This window comes from Pelmatolapia mariae, linkage group LG1 (genome assembly GCF_036321145.2).
Source record: "Pelmatolapia mariae isolate MD_Pm_ZW linkage group LG1, Pm_UMD_F_2, whole genome shotgun sequence".
NCBI classification, from domain to species: Eukaryota; Metazoa; Chordata; class Actinopteri; order Cichliformes; family Cichlidae; genus Pelmatolapia; species Pelmatolapia mariae.
The window spans coordinates 2,566,481-2,588,793 of record NC_086227.1 but is presented as its reverse complement, the minus strand read 5'-3'; the positions used below and the strand labels follow the sequence as shown (position 1 = coordinate 2,588,793).

The window sequence follows — 22,313 nt, the reverse complement described above, 5'->3', positions numbered from 1 at the left end:
GTCAAGCACCTTGAGGCGGCTGTTGTTGTGATTTGGTGCTGTATAAATAAAATAAAATTGAATTGAATTGTCTTTCTCCAGAACCCAATTCCTTTATCTTTTGTGGGCCTCTGCCATTCAGGATTTTTTTTTTTAATTTAAAATAATTATCCAGTCTAGCCAGTGAGACTTCAGAGCCTTGTTTCCCTCCTTCTTTCAAACAATAACCAAGGTACAAAGATTTGCCCCAGAGTAATTTGCCTTCACAGAATAAGTCAATAGAAGAGTTTTGCTGTCTGAGTTAAATATTTTGTTCAGTAGCATTAAATGTTGTTCTGAGGTCTAAGAGGACACACAAAAATAAGCCCACTGTCAGAGGCCATAAAAAGTCATTAGTAACCTTCACTTTACCTCACTTGGGACGACTGTTACTCAGGAGGTAGACCGGGTCATCTACCAATCGGACGTTTAGCGGTTTAATCTCTGGCTGCTCCAGTCTGCATGCCAAATATCCTGGGAATAACACCAAGTTGGTCTCTGATGCGCCATGGGAGCATGAATGTTAGATATGACGCAAGAAAAAAGAGCTAGTATGAATAGGCGAATGAGGCATGTTGTTCCTGTTGCTCCTGAAGACCTTCTATGACTCTGTGGTGGCCTCAGCCATCTTTTACGGTGTGGTCTGCTGGGGCGGCAGCGTCTTTGCAGGGGACAGGAAGAGACCGAACAGGACGCTCTCTGGACCCAGTGGAGGTGGTGAGTGACAGGAGAATGGCGGCTAAGCTGTCATCGCTGTTGGTCAGCATCTCCCAGCCCATGCAGGAGACTCTGACATCACTGAGCAGCTCCTTCAGTGGCAGGCTGCGGCACCCACGATGTGGGACGGAGAGACTCCGCAAGTCTTTCCTTCCTACTGCTGTCAGACTCCACAACATGGTCTCGGCAGAGGATCACATACATGCAGACAGACACACACAACCATCCCATACACAACTGTAACTCTCGCCCTGTCTCCTTGTTTTGCAATGCCACTAAGAGTAATTTTCCCAATGTAACAAAGTATTTTATTCTATTTGTACTTATTCTATTGTATATGGTGTTCTTTCCGTTTTGTGTAGTATGTTATTCTGTTTATCTTATTCTATTCTATTGTTTTTTCTCTTTATTTTTTTTTTACTGCTCTTGTACTTCCTGCCGTGACCAAAAATTTCCCACGTGTGGGACTATAAAGGTTTCTCTTTCTTTCTTTCTTTAAAGAGGCTTTGAGTGCTCAGGTAGAGTAGAAAAGCACGATGTATAAAAACCAGTACATTTACCACTTTATTGTCTCTGCTTGCCTTACTGTAAAAGTCCCCGCAGACAAAGACAAAATAAAAACAGTGTTAGTGTCCAATATTAACATTTATTTGTATGCTGTATGTATTTATTGTATGTTAACTGTATGTTAGTACGACTCGACTGATGTTAGGTTGCCTACCGTGTTACCGGGGGTAACGCCCAGGCGAAGAATCTCTTTTGAAACAGTTTTAAACAGGTGAGGCAAATTCTATTTTCCTAATATTTTTTTAGAAATTTTAGTTACTTTTTTAGGTTTAATAATACATGTTTGAATTCTCCTGCTGATCTTTACCTAGCACTACCACATCGGTCGTATCGTTGCCTCGTTCTGTCCCTTTCAGTTTAAAAACATCTTAGACCTCGAACCCATAATCTACTATTTCCCCAACACGATTTTTACTCTGCAAGAGTCAAGGAAGACAAAGAAAATCCAAATTAAAGTTTATTGTTTCACCTCCAAGGTTTCAATTAGCTAATTGGTTGGACTGTAGCTACTGGAGACTTTGGCACGTCATTTCTCCAACCCTGGAGGGTTTTTAGGATGTAAATATAGTCAAATACCATAAAACATATTTACATCATTCAAAACAATGGCATTACATTGTAAAATATGATTAGATTTATTTGGAAAAAATGAAGACCTTTCTAGAACAGTTCTCTCCTTCCTGGCTCGTCTATAACTGGAGAGAAACTCTTAATCTAAACTAACCACAAGATGTCAGCGTTTCATTATTTCTAAGAACAGAACTGAAGTTTTTCTACCTTCAGATGAACAAACTAGTCCCAGCTGTGTCTACCTACCTACTGGTTCTACAGCACTGTACAATATTAAACACATGTTCAAATCATCTGATACATACACATTCGTTTCCCTTTAAGCCAGATGGAAAAAAACTGCGGATTTTCACCATTCAAGGAGGAAACACACAAGATGCCTTTTCTAAGATGATACAAACAATAAATTACAGAGCTAGAAAAAAGCACTTCTTTGAAATGAGCTCAACAGGTTTCAGTACGTATCATCGCAACAGTGAGCCTGCTCACCACGTCAGAGATCTGCACAATCAGTACAGCGCCAGGAAGCTGCTTCTGTTTCCTGATGTAGAGTCAGGTTAGGTTCAACGAAGTCCAATGCAGAACTGAAGCCAATCCAAATAAGGCATCGAGACGTTATTACAAAAAATAAACCTGTAACTCTCCTAGCAAACACTTTACAAAGGCCTAGACTGAGCAGACAAAAAGTTAAAAAACTACAAAAATGTTTCGTCTGTTGTAAAGGATGATGCTTCAGACTTGGAGTCCTTGGAAATGACTTTCCCACCAATTCAGACCTAGAATATGATGTCTTGATTAAAGCAGGCGACGGCAGTTTTAGTCAGTCAGTATGATTCTGGGCAAAAATGCTTTGTGCCCAAAGATGAACGATGAAGTGACGTGTTTTCCACAGATCAGCGATTTTAGCAGGTACTCAGGTGTTTTTTATTGTTCGGTTAAAGTGGAAAGATTGGTGCCCACAAAAAACCCCCAAACTACTGAAGCTTCTGCTCGACTGGAGAAAAGAACTGAACTGAAAATCAATTAAATCTGACAAAAGTTCTCAGCTGATCCTCTCAGAATACGCTGATATCTTTCTTATCAGTTACAGGCTCAAGCCATTTAAGGCTTATAAATGGCGTGGGCCATTTGCTTATTCAGCAAAGCATGTGAGGGTTGTATTAAGACAGACGTCTTCTAATTAAGACATTTAAAAGCCAGAATGACAGCTAGCTAGCATGTCCTTTACCTCTCCCACAACTGGATACTGTCATACTGGATCTAACAGAACAGCACATACATCGTCCTGTTCACTGCTTCAGGACCAAACAAACCCATCTGCCTTTCACTATGTCGACATATTGTTTTTGTAACCTACATCTGGAACTTTCAGCCACATGAAGGGCAAAAATCTACCAGTTAAAATGTGACCTAACATGAAAAAGGGCTGAAAAGTCCAAAGGAGGAAACAGCTTCTTGTAGCCAAAAGTCTTTAGAAAGTCAGTTTGAAAATTGGCAAATACAAAACTTTTATAAATACTGGTCCCGAAACTGAAAGCACATTTTGAAGCAACTGTTGCTTAACACTGTAAATCTGACTAATAAATCATACCAGAACATTAATCACAGACTTAACCTTTTTACATGTAAAAGCGTCATAAATAAATTAGCCATCTACACTTTTCTGCTCTTCTCATGAAACATCGGCAGCCGATGTGTCCTCTGATTCTGCACTCGAGTCCGGGTTCACGTCCCTGCTCAGAGCTGAGGCCTGCTCCGGCAGCTTCAGCCTCTCTGCTGCAGGCAGACTCTCAGACTGGGCCATGCCCAAAGCCGGCGAGGCTACCTGAGACACGGGCGCCGAAAGAGTCCGCGGGACTTTGCAGGAGAACTGACCGGTGACGGCCGAACACGCGTCTGCAGTGAGGCCGTTAGTAGAGGCCGAGTGCGGGGCGCTGGTTATTTCTAAAGGTGAGGGAGGTCCTGCCGGGACATCTGTGTCAGCTTCTATTCCAACCCTCTCCGGGTCTGACCGTGGTGACCGCTGATCTGCTGCAACCACAGTTTGACTCCAGGGGGGTTGGTAAGGTGGAGGCCCTGCTAGTGGGGAGCTGTCAGGGGTGAGTGGGGCTTGGCTGTGGATGATGACGGGATCTGGGGAAGGCAACGGAGTCTTCTCTTTGTCCACACCTTCAAGATTCACAAAGTCCTTGGAGGGGCTCTGGTCTGGGGATATGGAGTCTGGCTGGTGGGAGATGATGCGGAGGCACAGGTCGGCTTTGGGGAACCCGCTAGCTGACGTTCGCTTCCCTTCAGAGGGCCGCACTGGACTCAGCAGCACGGGTAGCTCTTGGCCCAGCGGCTTACGGGGCAGCTCCTCAGGCTTCCCTAAAAACGAGCCATTAAGAACTGTTTATTTTCCTTAAGTGCACATTATTCACACTGAATAATGTACTGGAGAACTGGAGACTCCTAAAAGGACAGCCGCGTACCTGGAGGCGGGAGATCCAGCTTCATCTTTCGCAGCTCAGCCATGGAGGCCTGAAGCTGCTCGACGATCATGTCGTCGCTGTAGAAAAAAGTCTGAGCGATGCGCTCCTGCAGGAACTCTCTCAGCTCCTCCAGAGACATCTTCAAGAGGCGCTCTGTTCACAAACCAGATGTTAAACTCACAGAAACGTGTGCAGTCACGTCTCATCTGTCTTGTACTGGAGCTGTATTCAGATGACATTTAACCCCTATTTTAAAAAACTGACAATAGAAAATGTTTGTGTAAACTGAGTTGTGTAATCCCACATATGATTTTGTAATAAGCATATTAATTATAAACATCTTTATATTTATATAACATCTTCTATTTTCTGCAATAATAACTCATTTGCTACAAATGAGATTTAAACGACTGTAAACATCTGTACACTTGTAGATATCCACACGAACACAGAAACCCTGAATCACACAAGTATACAGACATTTATGCAAAAATCATAAAGATGTCTCGAGACCAGACACCAGTAAGTAGTACTTAAATTGCAAAGTGTGGCCTTGCCAAGTTTCACTTTTGCAGACTTTAGGAAAGCAAACAAAAACTAGAAAACTTCAAAATCACTCGATTTCAGGAGGTTAATAAGAGGCTAAAGTTAACATAATGTGGTTGTTGTGTAGAAGGCTCAGTGGGGAAGCTGAGCAGAGAGTGATTTATCGTTTCGTGGCGACCCATTCATCATCTCCTTACTCTTGTGTATCTTGAGGATAGTGTAAGACATGGCGGTGAGGAGCCGCTCTCCCTCCAGGATGAAAATGTCCCACAGGCGGAGCGTTAGGGTGAACGGTGTCTGCCGGATCACAAACAAAAAAAGTTAGAGAATCACTGCAGCTTAGCTGGATTTGTTTGTGCCAGTGGGTTCATGTATGTGCTGTTCTCCTGCTGGCTGGAGTCAGGAAGTTTGTTTGGTTCCTTCTCAGACCTCAGAGGCCCCGAGGCCCCTCTGAGCCCGGCAACTCAGCGGGATGGAGAAGTGCTGACAACAGCCAAACGCTGCCAGACCACTACCACAGGATTGTGGGCATGCACGTAGAAGGCTAATAACAGTTTAGGCTGACAGGTCTTAATGCTCTCTTCTAATGCGATGTACCCGAGCTCTGCTGAAATCATGTACAGTATAACTGTGTGTGAAAGGCGATTCAGAGTTTTTATGTTACAGAGATTAGCATCTGCTAATGCTAACTGCTATATTTACACAGGCTTAACTTTCCAGTTTTATTAAACTGGAAAGTTGGCTTTCAACACTGTGTGTTGACTGTTGTTGTGAACTGGCACTATAGCAAAATTGAATTGAATTGCTTTAAAACTTCCCAAGCAAAATACAGAAGATACATGGAAATGATATGACATAAAACAAGAAGAGGGGAAAGCAACCTCTTCACACAGTGAGAAAATAATCAGATGACCTTTTATTCAACGTTTAACAGGCAGAAAAAGATCATCTTACTCCTTTACCCCAAGATAATGACTCACCCTGTCAATGAAACACTGCAGGAACCATTTGGTGCTGTAAATGCCTGCAGACATCTGCTCTTTGTCCTTAGAAATAGAGAACACGAGACAGAATTAGCACGTATCCTCCTTGCTAGAGCGTTACTCCAAGTTTTTCAAAAACAGAAAAAACTGATCTCACCAGATGCTTCTTCAGCTTGGGAATGAGCTTGGAAATAATCTGATCATGATGTGCCTGGAATCTCTGAAGTTTTGGAAAGCCTGGAACAAAAAAGCCTTAACAGGGTGGAAGGGAAGTGAGAACTTTTTAATCTAATTTCATGTCAGTCCAAACCAAATCTGACAAGCAGTACAGTTTGTAATCAGTTCCACCACCCGCAGAGCCAAAGACTGTCATCTGCACGGTTGGTGAAGCTGCAGGAAAATGATGTCAGTGTTTAGCTTCATCGTATCTCACAGACATGCAGAGAACACGTTTGCTGTTTATGTTCAGATGAATGAATGAATCCTCTGGGATGTCTCACCATGCATGGCGTGTTTCTGGTTGGTGAGCAGCTGTGACAGGGCCCAGAAGGCGTCTTCCTCATTCATGTACATGAGCAGCAGGGCGGCAATCTGACTCATGCCCTGGCAGTAGCTCACCTCCTGCAGGAAACGTGCAAAAAAACCCAATAATGGGCTTTCCGCTGTTGTGGTAACTGTAACTGACACTAGGTTAACACGAGTTAACACAAGACTATCAAACAATTATTAACTTTTTGTCATCATCCTGTGGGACCATTCTCCCTCATGGATATTAGTTTTATTATTAACAGCAGTAGTGTTATTGTTGTATTTGTATATTCTATAGTGCCTTAATAGTCAGATGGGCCATGATCAAAACTAATTACCCCCTCCCCCCCCAGAATATATTAAAGATGGGCAAATTTTCAATTAATGAGTCATTCCTATTTTGAAATGTTAATCATGCAAAGCAAAAAACAAAAGCACGGAGCTTTTGTCACTGAGGGGGGCGGAGTCTATCTTAGCAAGTGCAAGGTGAGAGGCAGGGTGCACCCTGGGCAAAGGCCATCGCAGGATCAACAATGAAAGACAGACAGCCATGCAAACTTGCACTCCTAAAACTTTAAGATGCATGTCTCTGGCTGTGGGCGAGGACCCACACAGGCACTAGGAGAACATGAGAGAAGGATCCCAGCTGCAGCTAGCACACTACAGACACAAGGCTACATGATTTTATTCATATGTACAGAAGAAGCAATGGTGATATTGTCTTAATAGTATATTGCAAATATGTTTGTTTGGTGTGGGCAACTTTATTTGACATAGTACATTGCAACACCATTCTATGAGTGCTGCAGTTTCAGCAATTTTTGCAATCCACATGTTTCAGTGGCACGTCTAGTAAAAACCCCGTTTCTGCAAATAATAAAAGCAGCTCAGTAAGACAACCATCAGTGCTGTATCAGCTGACTGTAACTGTCCACTATTAAAGCACTCAGTGAATATCATGTAAAAAACATGCAGTACTGTGTGTGTGTGTGTGTGTGTGTGTGTGTGTGTGTGGTGGGGGGCAAGAAACCACAGTGGAAAATGAAGTCTCTGCCCAGGAAAAGAAAATTTAGACGTGACTGCAGATTTTTATCAGTTCACTTGAGTTGCTGGTATTTTAATGTTTCATGTAATCTAGAGAAAACAGCTACTTACTGTGTTGTAGACTGAATATGCAGAGAGGACATGAAAGAGAGCCTGCTGCCTGTAAATCAAAGAAACGGAAAGGAAAGGATAGGAAAGGAGAAGAAACAACAAAAGGAAACAAGGAAGGGAGTGAGAAGGAGAGGAAATGAAAAAATGAGTGTCATGAATCCTGACACTGTATGTGAAGCTGTAAGTAAACCCCACAGCAAACAGTGTGTTGGACACATAATTACAAACCAGAACTGAGAGGAAAGGAAAAATAACAGTAACACAGCGAGACTACAGCCCGTCTCTGCTCTTTAAAAATCATTTTTGTATCCTGAACATCTGTTAGATACTGAAATGTTCTCCTGCCCCACACTTTCCACTGCTGCTTCTGAACAGGCCTGTGGACCATTACACTGACAGTGACATCACTCTGTTACAGGATCAGGTTCCACACAAACCCACGCCATCCAGAGCTCAGCCTGCCCACCTCTCTCTCACACTCAGTCCAAGGTCACCCTGAGGTCTCTCTGCTGCAGACACTGATTTTTTTCCTCTTGCACTTTTTTTAATCTATTTGAATATGGTAACAGTTACAACCTGGAAAATGATACGTAACACACACTACATGACCCAAAGTATGTGGACATCCAAGCCATGTGCATCAATGTCCTTCTACAACAACCTTAATTAGTCTTGTCTCAGGTTTTCCCTCTGACGGGAACCTGGATGCAGGGATTTAAGTGCTCAGCGCTACTCATTTAACCCTACACTGCAGTGAAACCATAACTACTGGTTCCTTTTAGAAGTAAGAAAAATCATAAACCTATTTGGATTTTTATTTAAAATATCCATCCATCCATCCATCTTCTGCTTATCCGGGGCCGGGTCGTGGAGGCAGCAGAGTAAACAGAGAAGCCCAGACCTCTCTCCCCCCAGCCACCTCCTCCAGCTTGTCTGGGGGAACACCAAGGCGTTCCCAGGCCAGCCGAGAGATATAAACTCTCCAGCGTGTCCTGGGTCTGCCCCGGGGCCTCCTCATGGTGGGACATGCCCAGAACACCTCACCCAGGAGGCGCCCAGGAGGCATCCTTGTCAGATGCCCGAACCACCTCAACCTGCTCCTTTCCATGTGGTCAAGCAGCAGCTCTACTCTGAGCCCCTCCCGCACCCCTGAACTTCTTACCCTATCTAAAAGGGAGAGTCCAGCCACATTTCTGCTGCTTGTATCCACAGCTCGTGACCATAGGTGAGGGTAGGAACGTAGATCGACTGGTAATTTGAGAGCTTGGCTTTTACACTCAGCTCTCTCTTCACCACAACAGACTGGTACAGTAGCCACATCACTGCAGCTGCAGCACCAATCCGTCTGTCCATCTCCCCCCCCCTTCTCCCGTCACTTGTGAACAAGACCCCGAGATACTTAAGCTCCTCCACTTGGGGCAGAAACTCGTCCCTGACCCAGAGTGGGCACTCCACCCTTTTCCGGCGGAGGACCATGGCTTCAGATTTGGAGGTGCTGATTCTCATTCCCACCATGAATAAGGAGTATTCTAATATCCTAATACTGGAATACTCCTCATCCTAATACTCCATTGTGCTTAGTTTAAATTCTAATTGCACAGTAAATATTCTGTAGGTGTCCCACATTTAAAGGCATCTTAAAAGCGAATGCAGCAAAATAATACCGTCTCTCCATTACCGCCAGTTTAAAGCACATAAAAGATCCAGATCTGTTCAAAGAATTCAAAGTGAATGAGCTTCAATCTGACAGCTAACAATAAATAATTATTATCTTCCTCGTGTTATCCTGAACTGCACGTTACCATCCCCCCAAAAAATCATTTTGTTTAGGTGTCGAGATAGGTTTGAAGAATCGTGGACTTCTATTGGTCCCAACTACTATATTTCTGGTATCGCGACATTCCTGTTACAGCGTACTGGTAACTGTGGTTTTTCCCCTTTGCAGCCAGTCTACCAGTTTGCTTTTGTGTGTACTAGGAAGGGAACATTTTTATTCAACCTTTTCTTTTTCTTCCTTTAACTTGAGCTGGTATATTCATCTTGCTCAGCTATGTTTACTCTTTTTCTCTTAACTAATTCTGAAGCTACACGACTGAAGGCCAAAAATGTGTGCATCTGGTAGTTCTCGAGAAACAGAGGGGAATATGGTAGCATCTTTATTTATAACGCACTTTACATCCAACAATGTTGGCCAAAGTGCTACAAATATAAAACAAAAGAGAAAACTGTTAAATTACATATAGAATACCTTAAAAATTAAAAAATAATATAATTAATAAGAAACAGATTAAGAGACATCAACAAGTCCTGCTGTGCTGAAAGCCAAGGTAAATAAATATGTTTTAAGACGTGATTTAAAAACAGATAAGGAAGGTGCCTGTCTAACATGTAAAGGCAACTTATTCCACAATTTTGGTGCTGCCACAGCAAACGCCCGATCCCCACTGAGCTTACAATTAGTCCTGGGCACGCTCAGGAGGAGCTGCTCTGCCCACCTGAGGGACCGGGAAGGTATGTATGGATGAAGAAGCTCAGAGAGGTACAGAGGGGCAGCATTGGACAATCATTTAAAAACAAATAAAAGCAGCTTAAAATGGATCCTAAAATGCACGGGCAGCCAATGAAGTGAATATAAAACTGGGGTGATATGCTCGCATCTACAAGTGCCAGTTAAAAGATGTGCAGCAGCATTCAGAGCTAGCTGCAGTTGAAAATCAGAAGATCGACTCACCCCATAATAAAGAGAATTACAGTAATCCAGCCGAACGGTTACAAAGGCATGGATTACTGTTTCAAATTGCTGTCGCACAAGAAAGTGCTTGATTTTGGACAGCTGCCTCAGATGAAAGAAACTAGACCTTACAACCGACCCGATCTGGCTTTCAAGCTTAAGTTCAGGATCCATTTTAAAACCCAGATTAACAATCTCTGGTTTACAAAATGATTTCAGGGTTTGCAAATCAACACACAGAACAGCAGTGGAGGCAGGTCTGAACACCATTACTTCAGTCTTAGAATCGTTAAAACAAAGAAAGTTTAGCGCCAACCACGACTTGACGTCCTCCAGACATGTTTGCAAACGATTTACAGACGACCCATCTTTCTTTTTAAGAGGAACATAAATCTGGCAGTCATCTGCATAACAGTGAAAAGAGGGTCTGTGTCTCCTAAAAATTGAGCCCAAGGGAAGTAAATAAAGCGAAAACAGGATAGGGCCCAGAATGGAACCCTGTGGTACTCCATGAGACAGCGGAGCACGGGAGGACTCACAGTTTCCTAAGTGAACTGAAAAGGTTCAATCTGTTAAGTAAGACCTGAACCATTTCAGAGTCACACCTGTTATACCAACACACTGCTCCAAACGGGAGATTAAAATTTCATGGTCTAAAGTGTCAAATGCAGCAGGTAAATCGAATAAGATAAGAATGACACTTTTACCAGAATCACATGATAAAAATATATCATTAAAAATTCTTAAAAGTGCTGATTCAGTGCTATGCATTACTTTAAAATCAGATTGGAAAATCTGAACATTTTGTGCATTCAAGTACAGGATCAGTTGGCTATATACTACTTTTTCCAAGACTTTAGATAAAAAGGGCAGCTTAGATATTGGTCTAAAGTTTATTAGTTTATTATGTTTCATGTTGCACTAGTGTAAATGGTAAATGGGCTGACTCTTATAGAGTGCTTCATACAACTTACCTTATTCACCCAATCACACCCATTCATACAATTCATACAGATGTTTGTTAAATGTTGTCCTATAATTAGCACTGCGACCTAACAATCTTAACACTTTGCTGAAAGCATATGATAACTGTATGCTTTTACACTGTATTCCTCTTTAATGTACAAGTTACATCATTTGCTCAGTACTTTGAAAATATGTCTCTGTAACTTTGGATCCCACCACTGAGCTTGGCGGTTATAAATATCCTTTGAGAACAGAAAGTCCGAGCCGTTTATCCGTCTGAAATCCATTTCAGCTGCAAAATCCGACTCAACAGTGAAACTTACTTGACTCCAAAGCGATCCATGAACATGATATGGTTTCGAAATGTCCTGTTGATGTCCAAGTCAATCTGTTTGATCTCAGATGAGCACAGTCTGGCCTGCTCCTTCATTTTCTGAGTGAAAAACAGACGAAAGTCAACAAGGACATGTGGAGGTACATGTGCTGAAAGAAAAATATGTCATTCAGTAGAGCTACAAAAACGAGTTTTACATATCAGGGAATATATATTGTAAATTCAGTCAGAATGAATCTATTATTGATTACGCTAACTGTTTATGTGTGTCATCAGTTTTCTGAAACATCTCGTCTATCAGAGAAAATGTGATTGCATCTATGAATGCGCTGAAAATGTGATTACAGGTTGGTGGACCATCTTATCCTTTACAAATATGTGTCAGTTCAGAGCAGTGTGCCAGGTGATAAGACTGTCAGCTTTGATATTTCATAGCTTCTGCAACATACTGAATTTTATTAAAAGTACATTCACTGAAGCACGTTTTTGACTTTATTGCACTTTTGTTGTAACTTGTTGTTGTTGAACTTTTTTTTAAACATGCTACTTTTATACTTTTACTTTATTACATTAGACTTGTAACATTTACAACATAGCTACAGTTTATAACAGTTATAACAATGTTTATCTCTCAGCTTTTTAAAAAACTTATTTATATGTCCAAGTTATTTTTATGCTCGGAACAGATTTTCAAAGAGACTCATTTCAGACATGAATAAATACCTCATATTTGCCCTCGTTCTCCTTCTTGGCCCTGTCCACGTCCAGCATCAGTGCCCAGGCCCGGCCTCTGAGCTGCATGGGAATGCCTTTGTATACTCGTTTTACCATCTGACAGCAGAGAGCAGAGAGAATCATAAACACTGAGTGAATAAAACGCCACAAAGTTTAGAGAACAGAAGCTGCAAAGACTGAATCATCAGAAAGTTAAACCACCTACTGATCGCCTACGACCCCGTTCACAGTAAAACCAAAAGTTTTTTGCATTGAAAACATTTTCCGTGAGCACTCAAAGCAGGTTTGTAAGTATCTCTCTGTCGTACAGTTTCTGTTAACTTGTCAGGATTGGTTGGCTTTGCAACTTCTCAAAATAACTGCACACACAAGTACCTCCACTCATCAACATGGAAATCCCCCCCCCCCCCCCCCCCCCCCCGCAATCCTTTGTCTTGGGACAAGTGCTTTGTTTTTTGGACTTAATGCTTAATTGTATTCAGCTTGACTTTTAGTCTGTTTGTTGCTTTGTTTTTTTCCTCTGTGTCTGTGAGTCTGCGTTCGGGTCCAGTCCTGCCTGCCACACACAGTTCATGACATTCACCTTGCTTGCTCTCATTGCTGTGTATGTATTTGATGTACTTGTGCTTTTCTCAGCTTACTGACCACTCAAAGTGCTTTAGACTACAAGTCACATTTTAGCCACACATTCATAAAGCACTTTACACTTCTATCCTCACATTCATGGCCAGTTTAGATGAGGGGCTGCAGAAGAGCCACATGAGAACTGGGATTATTACAGAGGTCTGATTTAAAATCCCACCTACATTTACAACAAAGCTACAGATTTTTACAATTTTCTGATTACTCTGTTTTTTTTGTTTTTTTTGCAGACCGTTAAAATACAACGTGGGCCATAGACAAGGACAGAGAGGAACAAATGGTACCCTCACAGGTTTTCCCACACGGACTTTACTTAGGCAGGCTGCACAACTATATTTTTTGAATTATTTATTATTATTTTTCCATCTTTCCGAGACAGCAACATGATATTTACTCTTGCAGTCTCCTAGCGCTGACTTTGTTCAGTCATTGCTAACCAACTAACTCTGGTCCTTATACACTAATGTGCTGCCTATGAGCAAACTGGTCAGCTTGGTGTTGTGCTGGTGTATAGCACAGAGTTTTGTTGAGTCTGTAGACTTCAGCTGGTGACAGAAGTGCTTGTTCTGCTTTAGGGATCTGCTGTAAACTGGTGGCTCTTTGAACCAGAATCTACAGCAGCCAGAGATCTGCTGCCACTACACAGAGTTCACCAAAGCTGCAGAGCAGAACAGAGACTATTGTCACCAGCTTTAGTCAGGTGGAGCTGTGCATATTGTATTATTTATTCAGTCATTTGGAAAAGGACTGGTGTTTACAGTTACAACTTCCAACTAGAATTACAACTAGAACGAGCTCAATGACGACTTTAAAAGAGAGCGTTAGGCTAACAAAGAGCTCAAATTCATGTTTCGAGCACGATAAAGTTTCATGTTTTTAACAAAGACAGATGACAGAAATGCTCAATGATGGATCAAACTCAACTCAGTTCATTTTTATTTATATAGCACCAAATACCAAAACAGTTACTGCAAGGTGCTTTATATTTTATGGTAAAGACCTTACAATAACACAGAGATTTATCATTTATGAATGATTTAGGCAGCACGGTGGTTAGCACTGTTGCTGCACAGAAAGAAGTCCTGAGTTCAATTCCACCATCAGGCCGGGGTCTTTCTGTGTGGAGTTTGCATGTTCTCCCCGTGTTTGCGTGGGTTTCCTCCGGGTACTCCGGCTTCCTCCCACACTGAACTTAAACAGCTTTAATGCTGAACTCAAAAGGGTAACAAAACTGAGAATACAAAATAAGCTTACACAGCAAGATGAGGGTAGATCACAACACGGACACAGAGAAACACAGGGCTTAAATACACAGAGGGAGCAAACAGGGAATGGGAAACAGGAGGGAAACACAGCTGGGGCAACTCAGGCCTAACGAGACAAAGGAAGCAAAACCAGACACATTAACATAAGACATGGACCTTCAAAGTAAAACAGGAAACATAACACAGAGACGCAGACTTGACACGGGGATACAGCAGACAGGGGAGACAGCAACTATGGATCACAGACAGAAAACCAGAACACTAAAACTCTAACAAAACCCACATAGAAAACCTAAACTAAGAATAATCCTATAACCCATAATATAATGAAATAAACAAAATCAAAGAACCAAAACCACAAAACACTGGGTCGATGACCCAGGCACCCTAACATCCAGGATGTACCCCGCCTCTCGCCCTATGACAGCTGGGATAGGCTCCAGCGCCCCCCGCGGCCCTGAAAAGGATAACTGGAAGCGAATGGATGATTTACTGACGCTAGTGGAGACCAAGCTAATGGTGGATGTACACTCAGCTGCTCTGGTTGAGTCTATTGATTTTCCAGCCACAGTAACAATGATCAATAAGCATAGCAGCGACTCTCTCACTAATGTAGGTGTTTTTCCAGTCAAGCTAATTTTCCACCTTTACACATCCCGTACAAAGACGCACATCGTCTTAGTGAGGAAGAGTGTCGGTGCAAAACCAAAGAAACTAACCCTGAACTGCAGAGTGTCAGAACCCAACCTCTGGCGTTGTATAATGGGATTTTTTAATACATTTTTTAAAAATATAATGGAAACATGAAATTAGCATATAAGAAATCTGATTTCATCATTTTTTCAGCAAAATTGTTATTGCTAATGACTGCTTGTGAGACTTATGGGGACACTTGCCAGAAGCTTGTATGAGGACATCATTAGCAAGATGGATTGGGATGGAGAGAAGATTGTGGGTTTTTTCCTCTCCTAGTGTGATTTATATTCTGGTGAAAAGCTTTGATTCAGAATTATTCACAATGAGGGAGTTTGAGCTGAATATGTTCTGGACTCAACACTGACACTTGCTGTGATTCAATCTGTGTTACAAAACTCGCTGACATCAGAGAAACCAGCTGCAATTTTACATGTTTGTCAGCAATTGTCTAAAGTCTCCAGCAATGAAGTCATTATAAATCTGTTCTGAATTTTCCATGTGCTCCGTGTGCGAACTGTTACTCACCCTGTCACTGTTCTTGTATTTATCCCACTTCTTCACCATCTTCAGCCATTTCTCTGCTCTCTCGATCTCCTGCTGCTTCAGCTATGAAAGTAAAAGAAGCTGGTGAACAAAAACAACCTACTGCACGCATTTGTCCTGAAAGAAATGTGGCATTTGCCTCTTTACCTTCTCTTCATGTGCAGTTGGTGCCGGCAGCTCATCTTCACTGGAAGAATGAAGAGAAACAAATGATGAGATGCTACAAAACAGGGCAGAGTGGTAGCAACCGGCATGACTTTACTTTGAAGACAGACTTACTGCATGAAGCCGAAACGGTCGATGACTTTGTAGATGCTGTAATCAGCATCCTCCCAGGGGTAGATCTCCACCCCGCCCTGCCTGCCCTGGAAACAATAACAGGTATAAACTTACAAACTACAGTCTAGACAAATAGATACGCACATGTGTACAATTACTTACATAAACAAAAGGATCTTATTGTGCTGAAGTGCACCTGCCCTACAGGAGGAACTACAAAGGCCCCAAAATGGAGTTTAAAGACTCTTGATGAGCCCAAGGTCCTACAGTATGGATATAGGTGCTCCTTACATGGGTCAGTTCTACATCTGGCCTGCATCTGGCCCATATAACACTTTTACATAACCCATGTAAAGCCTGCCTCATTGCTTTTGGCCTGTGCCTGGCCTGGATACAGGACCTGCGAGTGCTGTGCCAAAAGAAGTCCAGATTAGGTCCCCATGTGTCTTCTATCTGGGTCCATACACAAACCTTTGCACACAATCGTGTTTGTCGTTAGTATCTTCACAATTTATTTATTTATTTGGTGTGTGTGTGTGGCGGGGGGGGGGACAGGCATATTGTGATGCTCCTCTTCCTCTTTAATGCTACAGTTACTATTATTACAGGTATTACAGAACTAGCAGTAAGGTCTGGGGTTGATAAGCTGAAGTATTGTAGAAGTACCAGAAGCTACAGTTCCTCTTGGGGCCACTTCAGGCTGTCTCCAAAAAGAGTCAGTCAGCTTAGACTGACGTGACACTAACTGATCATTAGAATTGCACCCTCTCATCCAGAAATCATCACTTCTGCCTTAAAAAAAAATCATCGTTTGAGTCCAGAAATCTTTGATATACAGTGGTCCCTCGCTATAACGCAGTTCACCCTTCGTGGCCTCGCTGTTTCGCTGATTTTTTTGGGTGCAATTTTGCATCCTTTTTTTTTTTTTTTTTAAACAACACATTGTGTTCTGCGTCCTGATTGGCTGTAGACCATTGTAATCAATCTCGTGCCGTGTCTCCTGTACAGTACAGAACGCGTTCAGTTTGTCAAATTTAATCTTTGATCCTAGCAGCGTGACTCTGCTGTACTGTATGTTTGTAAGTTTTCTCCCCAACAAACACAACAATGTCGACGAAACATTTTGCACCACACAAAAAGACACGCTAAAGGAAGGTAGAAGTTACCATATTTTCCGGATTATAAGGCGCATTAAGTGAAACCAAACAGTCAGATAAGTCAAACTTTACTCAACTCATTCTTCTTGCTTCCTCCACTTCTATGGAAGAAATATAGTGTCATCAGAATCCAACTATTTTTAGACATTGAATTTATAACACTGAATTTTTATCCTCCAAATTTCCCTGCAAAAAATATTCACCTGCAAAAATTCGCCTGCAAAAAATTCACCTGCAAAAATTCACCTGCAAAAAATTCAACTGCAAAAAATTCACCTGCAAAAAATTCACCTGCAAAAATTCACCTGCAAAAGTGATGACCTTAAATGACCCAAGCCAGAGCAATCAGCACTAGATCGAGTCGAGCGGCTCTCAGCCAATTAAATTACGCTGTTTGATCACATGGCAGTGTCTTCTGAAAAGAGAGCTGTTTAGAGGTGAGTGATTAAGTTTTTCTCCTAAATAGAGATCATTACAGAACGCCTAGTCCTACTTAAAATACCATTCATTTTTCTTTTATTTTATCATCTACTCGAACTGAGGAAAACGTTTGACTAACTCAAAGAAAATTTCCGCGCCTCCCCTGCCTGTCTGCAGAGGCAGTTTTGAATTCAGGAGCGGCATGATGGCAGCGGCAAACCCTGGCGGTTCTCCGGTAAGTATATTATGTTTTATCTTCAAGTTTGTCTTTTGAAACGTTAATTTTATTTAAATCCGTTGGTCACGTATAAGGTACACAGACGGGGTCTTTGCTCAACTCGTCTGATGCGTGTCTCACTAAGCGCTACATGCTAGCATCCTGCTAACCGAGCTAACCTTTACATGCTGTGCTCTACAAAATAGGATACTCGGTACAAAACCATAATCCGCAGATATTGATAGATAGACGAACACTGCAAATATAATGTGGGAAACGAGAACGGCATTGGGTTAAGGGGTAAAATACACTATGAATAAAGCCATAGAGTGAATGGCTGCCATGGTTGCAGAACGGCCTGATTTAATGACAAGAATGGGGAAGAGTGAGGAGAAGTGAACCAACCAAAGCCACAAAACACGGTCAGGCAAGGCGGGAATAGGGCAGTGATATGTCCGTCAGTATTAAGTTGGTGTGTGCTTTGGTGAACAAAAACTCGAGACCCGTAGCAGGAAGATGGGAGACTCGTGTTTCACTGGAATAGTGGTGAATTAAAACATCATTTGTTGGGGAAATTTAGGTGTAAATGCATCCATACAGGCGAGACAGAGGCAGACCAGGCAGTGAAGAAAACAATGCAAACATTAGAAATATTAAAACGGAAATATGGGATTAATATAACATACAATTAGGGAAAATTAAAGGAACACAATGTAAATTATACTGTAAAGTCATTAAAACAGCATAACCTGATTAAAAGAAACATGTAATTGGGTAGGATGGTGATGATGATGATGATGATGATGATAATAATAATATTAAAAAAACATGTACAAGATGGGCATGTATACTTGTACCCAGAATTTAACAACTATAAAGTTGTGGCATGCCAGTACCTTACCCCATCCATTATATCCACACTTTCAGAAAAGGATATGGTCAATATCTTTACAAATACTATCTAAACTTAAACAGATAGCATAAGTTAAACGGGATATTCCCTCTGCGCTCTCCTAGAGTGAATACATCAAATTAAACAAATAAGTAGTCAGTGGCATTTAAAAGTGGTTACCTACAATTCTGAAATGATAATACTAATTCTTATTGATGATGATATTGTATTTGAAATCCTGGTGTAACACTGAACCCGACATCATAAAATGATTACCCTTGTAATGTCAGGGAGCTACAACCAAGGAGGGAAAATATTACTATCTCACCCCTTGTATCCAATTACATAACAGCACTGCTTAGTAAAGGTGTTGAATTAGCTGGGTCGCTCAGTTTGGGGAAAATTGTGGGGAGCCTGCAAGGGCCTCAACTTCTCCATTCCCACAATGTGCAACAAATGGGCACAGCTGATCTTCAAGAGTGGAACATCGGCCAATTACTTCCAACTTTAACGTGTTTTTGCAAAAGTATTCTTAAAATTGTCTCTTTACACAGATCATAATGATACAAGATGGCACTTGTGTAATTTCCTATAAATTCAATAAATCTAAATAATTGTTATCAACCCGGTAAATCCTGAAAAATGTTTTAACAGCTGTGTTAAATTAAACTTTATACTGACACATGCTGGAAAGTGCATTCATGAGACAATTCATGTTTTATGCCTTCTAGAGCAGTAGCAATCAAAGACTTTAAGGATTCTTTTACATTTTTTAAAAACACTCTGATTAAGGCATAAGTTGTTCTTTATCATCAGATCTAAGTTTGTTTAAAGCTTCGAATGTTTTGGGGTACTCTTCTTTGTTTTCAGGGTTCGTGGCAACCACGGATGGGAAAATGTGGAGGTTGCACGGCTGATGTTTACTGTTCGTGGCACAGGAAGAGGCAGTTTCATTTCAGGAATGAGTGTGCACAATCAAAGGTTTGTTCTCATAAAATACTGTCAACCTCAAATGTTTCTGACATAAGATGGAAGGTGTTGCAGCTTTATTTCCATTATTTAAAAATACATAAACATTTAAAGGGTATAGTTTTATGAAAAAAGTTTTATAGTAATATGTCTTTAGAGAACAGTGCCCTATCCAGCAGGATATATTGTCTGATATGTGTTAGGTGTTTTTTGTTTTGTTTTGTTTTTTGTTGTTGTTGTTGTTTCTTTCAATTTCCATTATTTACCCCTCAAGGAAGAAAATATTGGACAGGTCCTACAAACCCCAAAGAGCCTTCAGGACTCTGCCCTATTTTTAGTTATTCACACACCTTTTCCAGTCTGTTACTTCCTTCCAAGAATGTTCATTCTGTGTTAATGGTCTGGTTGTCATCTCATGTATTGCCACTGATCATCACAACCCTTTTGACACCTTTTAAGTGATATGCCTGGGTCCTTCCTACATGCCCTGATAATGTATTATTACTGTTGTCATGCACACATTTCATGTAGGGTTAGAAACAAGCAGGGAATTTCTCATACACACCAAAAGAAAGGCCATACCTAATTTAAATATTTTTTATATATTATTTCAGAATAGAGCGACTGTGGAGAGACCTCTGGGTGGCCGTTACATGCATTTACTACGATGTTCTTCACAACCCTGAGGAAGAAGGCCTTCTTGACATTTCAAATGTTGCACACCTCTTTTGCTGCCATTACATCTTTCTTCCTCGACTAGAGGATAATTTTAATACATTTTGCAGTGGATGGGACAACCATCCACTGCGAACAGAAAACAACATGAGTCCCCCAACCAGCTGTGGGAGTTGGGTCACAGATATTACCCTGTTCCTGTTCCAGAAAACACACAGGTAAAGGTGCACATTTTTAGTACTCATTGATTCTCTTACAGAGAATGTGATGATTTTATGGATAATTAAAGTCAGTCATAAATCCACAAACACAACAAGCTGAAAGTCAGTGATGCTGCTCGGTTTGCAGTCCTGAATATGACGGCACAAGCAGGATTCACTGCACTGTTAATGTTAGCTATGTTATATTGCTGCCTCTGTTCGGTGGTGTCGAGCCAAACGGACTTTAACGTGTGTTTGAACGAGCTGACGGTTCACTCGTTAAGCTGAAAGAAAGATGCTTTAATCACAGGAGTCACACATGTGTCCACTGGACCATCTGGAACTCTTCTTGTTTAGCACTCGTAATAACACAAACACTAAATCCTCCTTCTCTTGTGCTGTTTTGTAGCAGTGTATACACCTGAGACTGTCACCTGTCTGTCTGTCCTGCACTCTCTCTCTGTTTCTTTCTCTCTGATTGTGGAATAAAAGTATGAACATGTATTTATAAGTTACACTTGTGTTTGAATCCTGCAGCTTATCACACATTTGATTTCCATGTGTGACGACTGCAAGTGTCCAGAGTGAGGACAGACTGAGGGACCCACTGCTGCACATCATCTGTGAGGCTTTGCACCCCTGATGATCCACCAGGACAAACTCAGCAGTGTGTGAGGAAGAGGAGGAGGAAGAGCCAGCAGCAGCTGACAGATGGAGAGAATAGACAGACTGTTCCCTGTTTGTGAAGGACTGCTAGGAAAGTTTAACATAACTAATTGTCTGTCCTGAATCAGTCTTATTAGGTAATGTTCAAATAATGTTATCATTCCAGTGTTTTCAGTGTGGGAGAAAGTACTCAGGGCCTTCAAGTTACACACTATGAAAGGCAGCAACAAGTTTAATATTCAGAAACCTAAAGTATGTATCAGCAGCAGAATGGAGCTAAAAATAAATGTTTGTTTCAGTTCTATGAAGCTTTGAGTATTTTGGATTAGTAGTACTGCTGTGTTTGTTGCATCATATTGCTGTAATTGTTTATATGCTTTATATACTCAGAGGTAAGTTGATCTATAGTGTTACATCATATTCTATAAGGATGTTATGTGTTTGTATACTTTCTGCCCAGTTTGACCCATTTAGCAGAAGTCAGCCTGTTTAAGGCTCTGATATCTATTCTGTATGACTTAAAGCAGTTATGACATGGTCTGATTTTCTCACCCAATAAAGGAATATTTCATATATCAGTCTACTCTTCATTCTATCAGCAACAGTTATCACAGCTCGTACATTTTCTTTTTACACATATATGTGAGCATTGAGCCAAATTTAGTAATGCCAACATATCAAACGAACAACATTTGTCTCTTATATATAATACATATACACTGTCAAAAATATTTGTCTTTGAGTGAAGATTTAAGGTGATAGGACTTATAAATAACTGGAACTTGAATCTTTACTGAAGCTCAGTGTTAGACACAGAGTTCACTCACATGAATTTCACTCACATGTGATGTGACAATAGAAGTGATTTGATTTGAGAGTTCAAACTCACTGCTGTAATAACTTATAATGATTACTATAATATTGGCCATATCATATTTACACTGACTTTAGTCTCATGAACAACATTGGCTAATTGTTATTTACTAGCTAATCCTAAATGACTGTTCAGTACAGATATGAAGGCCAACAATCATGTTTTACAGTCCTGCGGTTTCAGCCTCATGGCTACATCTACACGAGCTTTGTGTGACTTATTAAATCACACAAAGCTCGTGTAGAAACACACGAACAAAATATGTTCTCCTTCATTTCTGTCAAACAAAGCTGTATGAAACGTTTCCAGCGGTTGGTGTTATGGTTGCTAGGCAACCTGGGCAGTGCGACGGAGGCTAGACCGTCCCATTTCACGAGCCTCGCACTTCCGGCCTTAGCGGTCTTTGAGTACGCGGCCCTTGAGGATCGTTGAGGCTGCGTACTTTAAGGCTGCAGACCCTGAATTGGGATACAGCCTTAATCCCTCACCTCTAAACA

The 22,313-nt window shown here is 41.3% G+C and overlaps 1 protein-coding gene and 1 long non-coding RNA gene across 2 annotated transcripts in view; one reads left to right on the top strand and one right to left on the bottom strand.

The window, feature by feature from the left end:
• Positions 1-1,731: 1,731 nt before the first annotated feature.
• The window catches only part of LOC134624878 (USP6 N-terminal-like protein), a 33,167-nt gene continuing 12,585 nt past the window's right edge, over positions 1,732-22,313 (bottom strand). Inside the window, exons 3-14 of the mRNA XM_063469997.1 lie at positions 15,747-15,832; positions 15,615-15,654; positions 15,450-15,530; positions 12,310-12,417; positions 11,576-11,685; positions 7,556-7,604; positions 6,373-6,493; positions 6,030-6,124; positions 5,870-5,935; positions 5,087-5,186; positions 4,344-4,496; positions 1,732-4,239 (exon numbers count right to left, since the gene is read on the bottom strand). Of these exons, the coding sequence (XP_063326067.1) occupies positions 3,545-4,239; positions 4,344-4,496; positions 5,087-5,186; positions 5,870-5,935; positions 6,030-6,124; positions 6,373-6,493; positions 7,556-7,604; positions 11,576-11,685; positions 12,310-12,417; positions 15,450-15,530; positions 15,615-15,654; positions 15,747-15,832 (1,704 nt within the window). The 3' untranslated portion in view covers positions 1,732-3,544. The remainder of the gene's footprint in view (positions 4,240-4,343; positions 4,497-5,086; positions 5,187-5,869; positions 5,936-6,029; positions 6,125-6,372; positions 6,494-7,555; positions 7,605-11,575; positions 11,686-12,309; positions 12,418-15,449; positions 15,531-15,614; positions 15,655-15,746; positions 15,833-22,313) is intronic.
• Positions 17,319-20,926, top strand: LOC134624883 (uncharacterized). The gene is made up of 4 exons (XR_010093664.2): positions 17,319-17,558; positions 19,303-19,413; positions 20,016-20,294; positions 20,814-20,926. It is a non-coding gene; the product is annotated as an uncharacterized LOC134624883 (long non-coding RNA).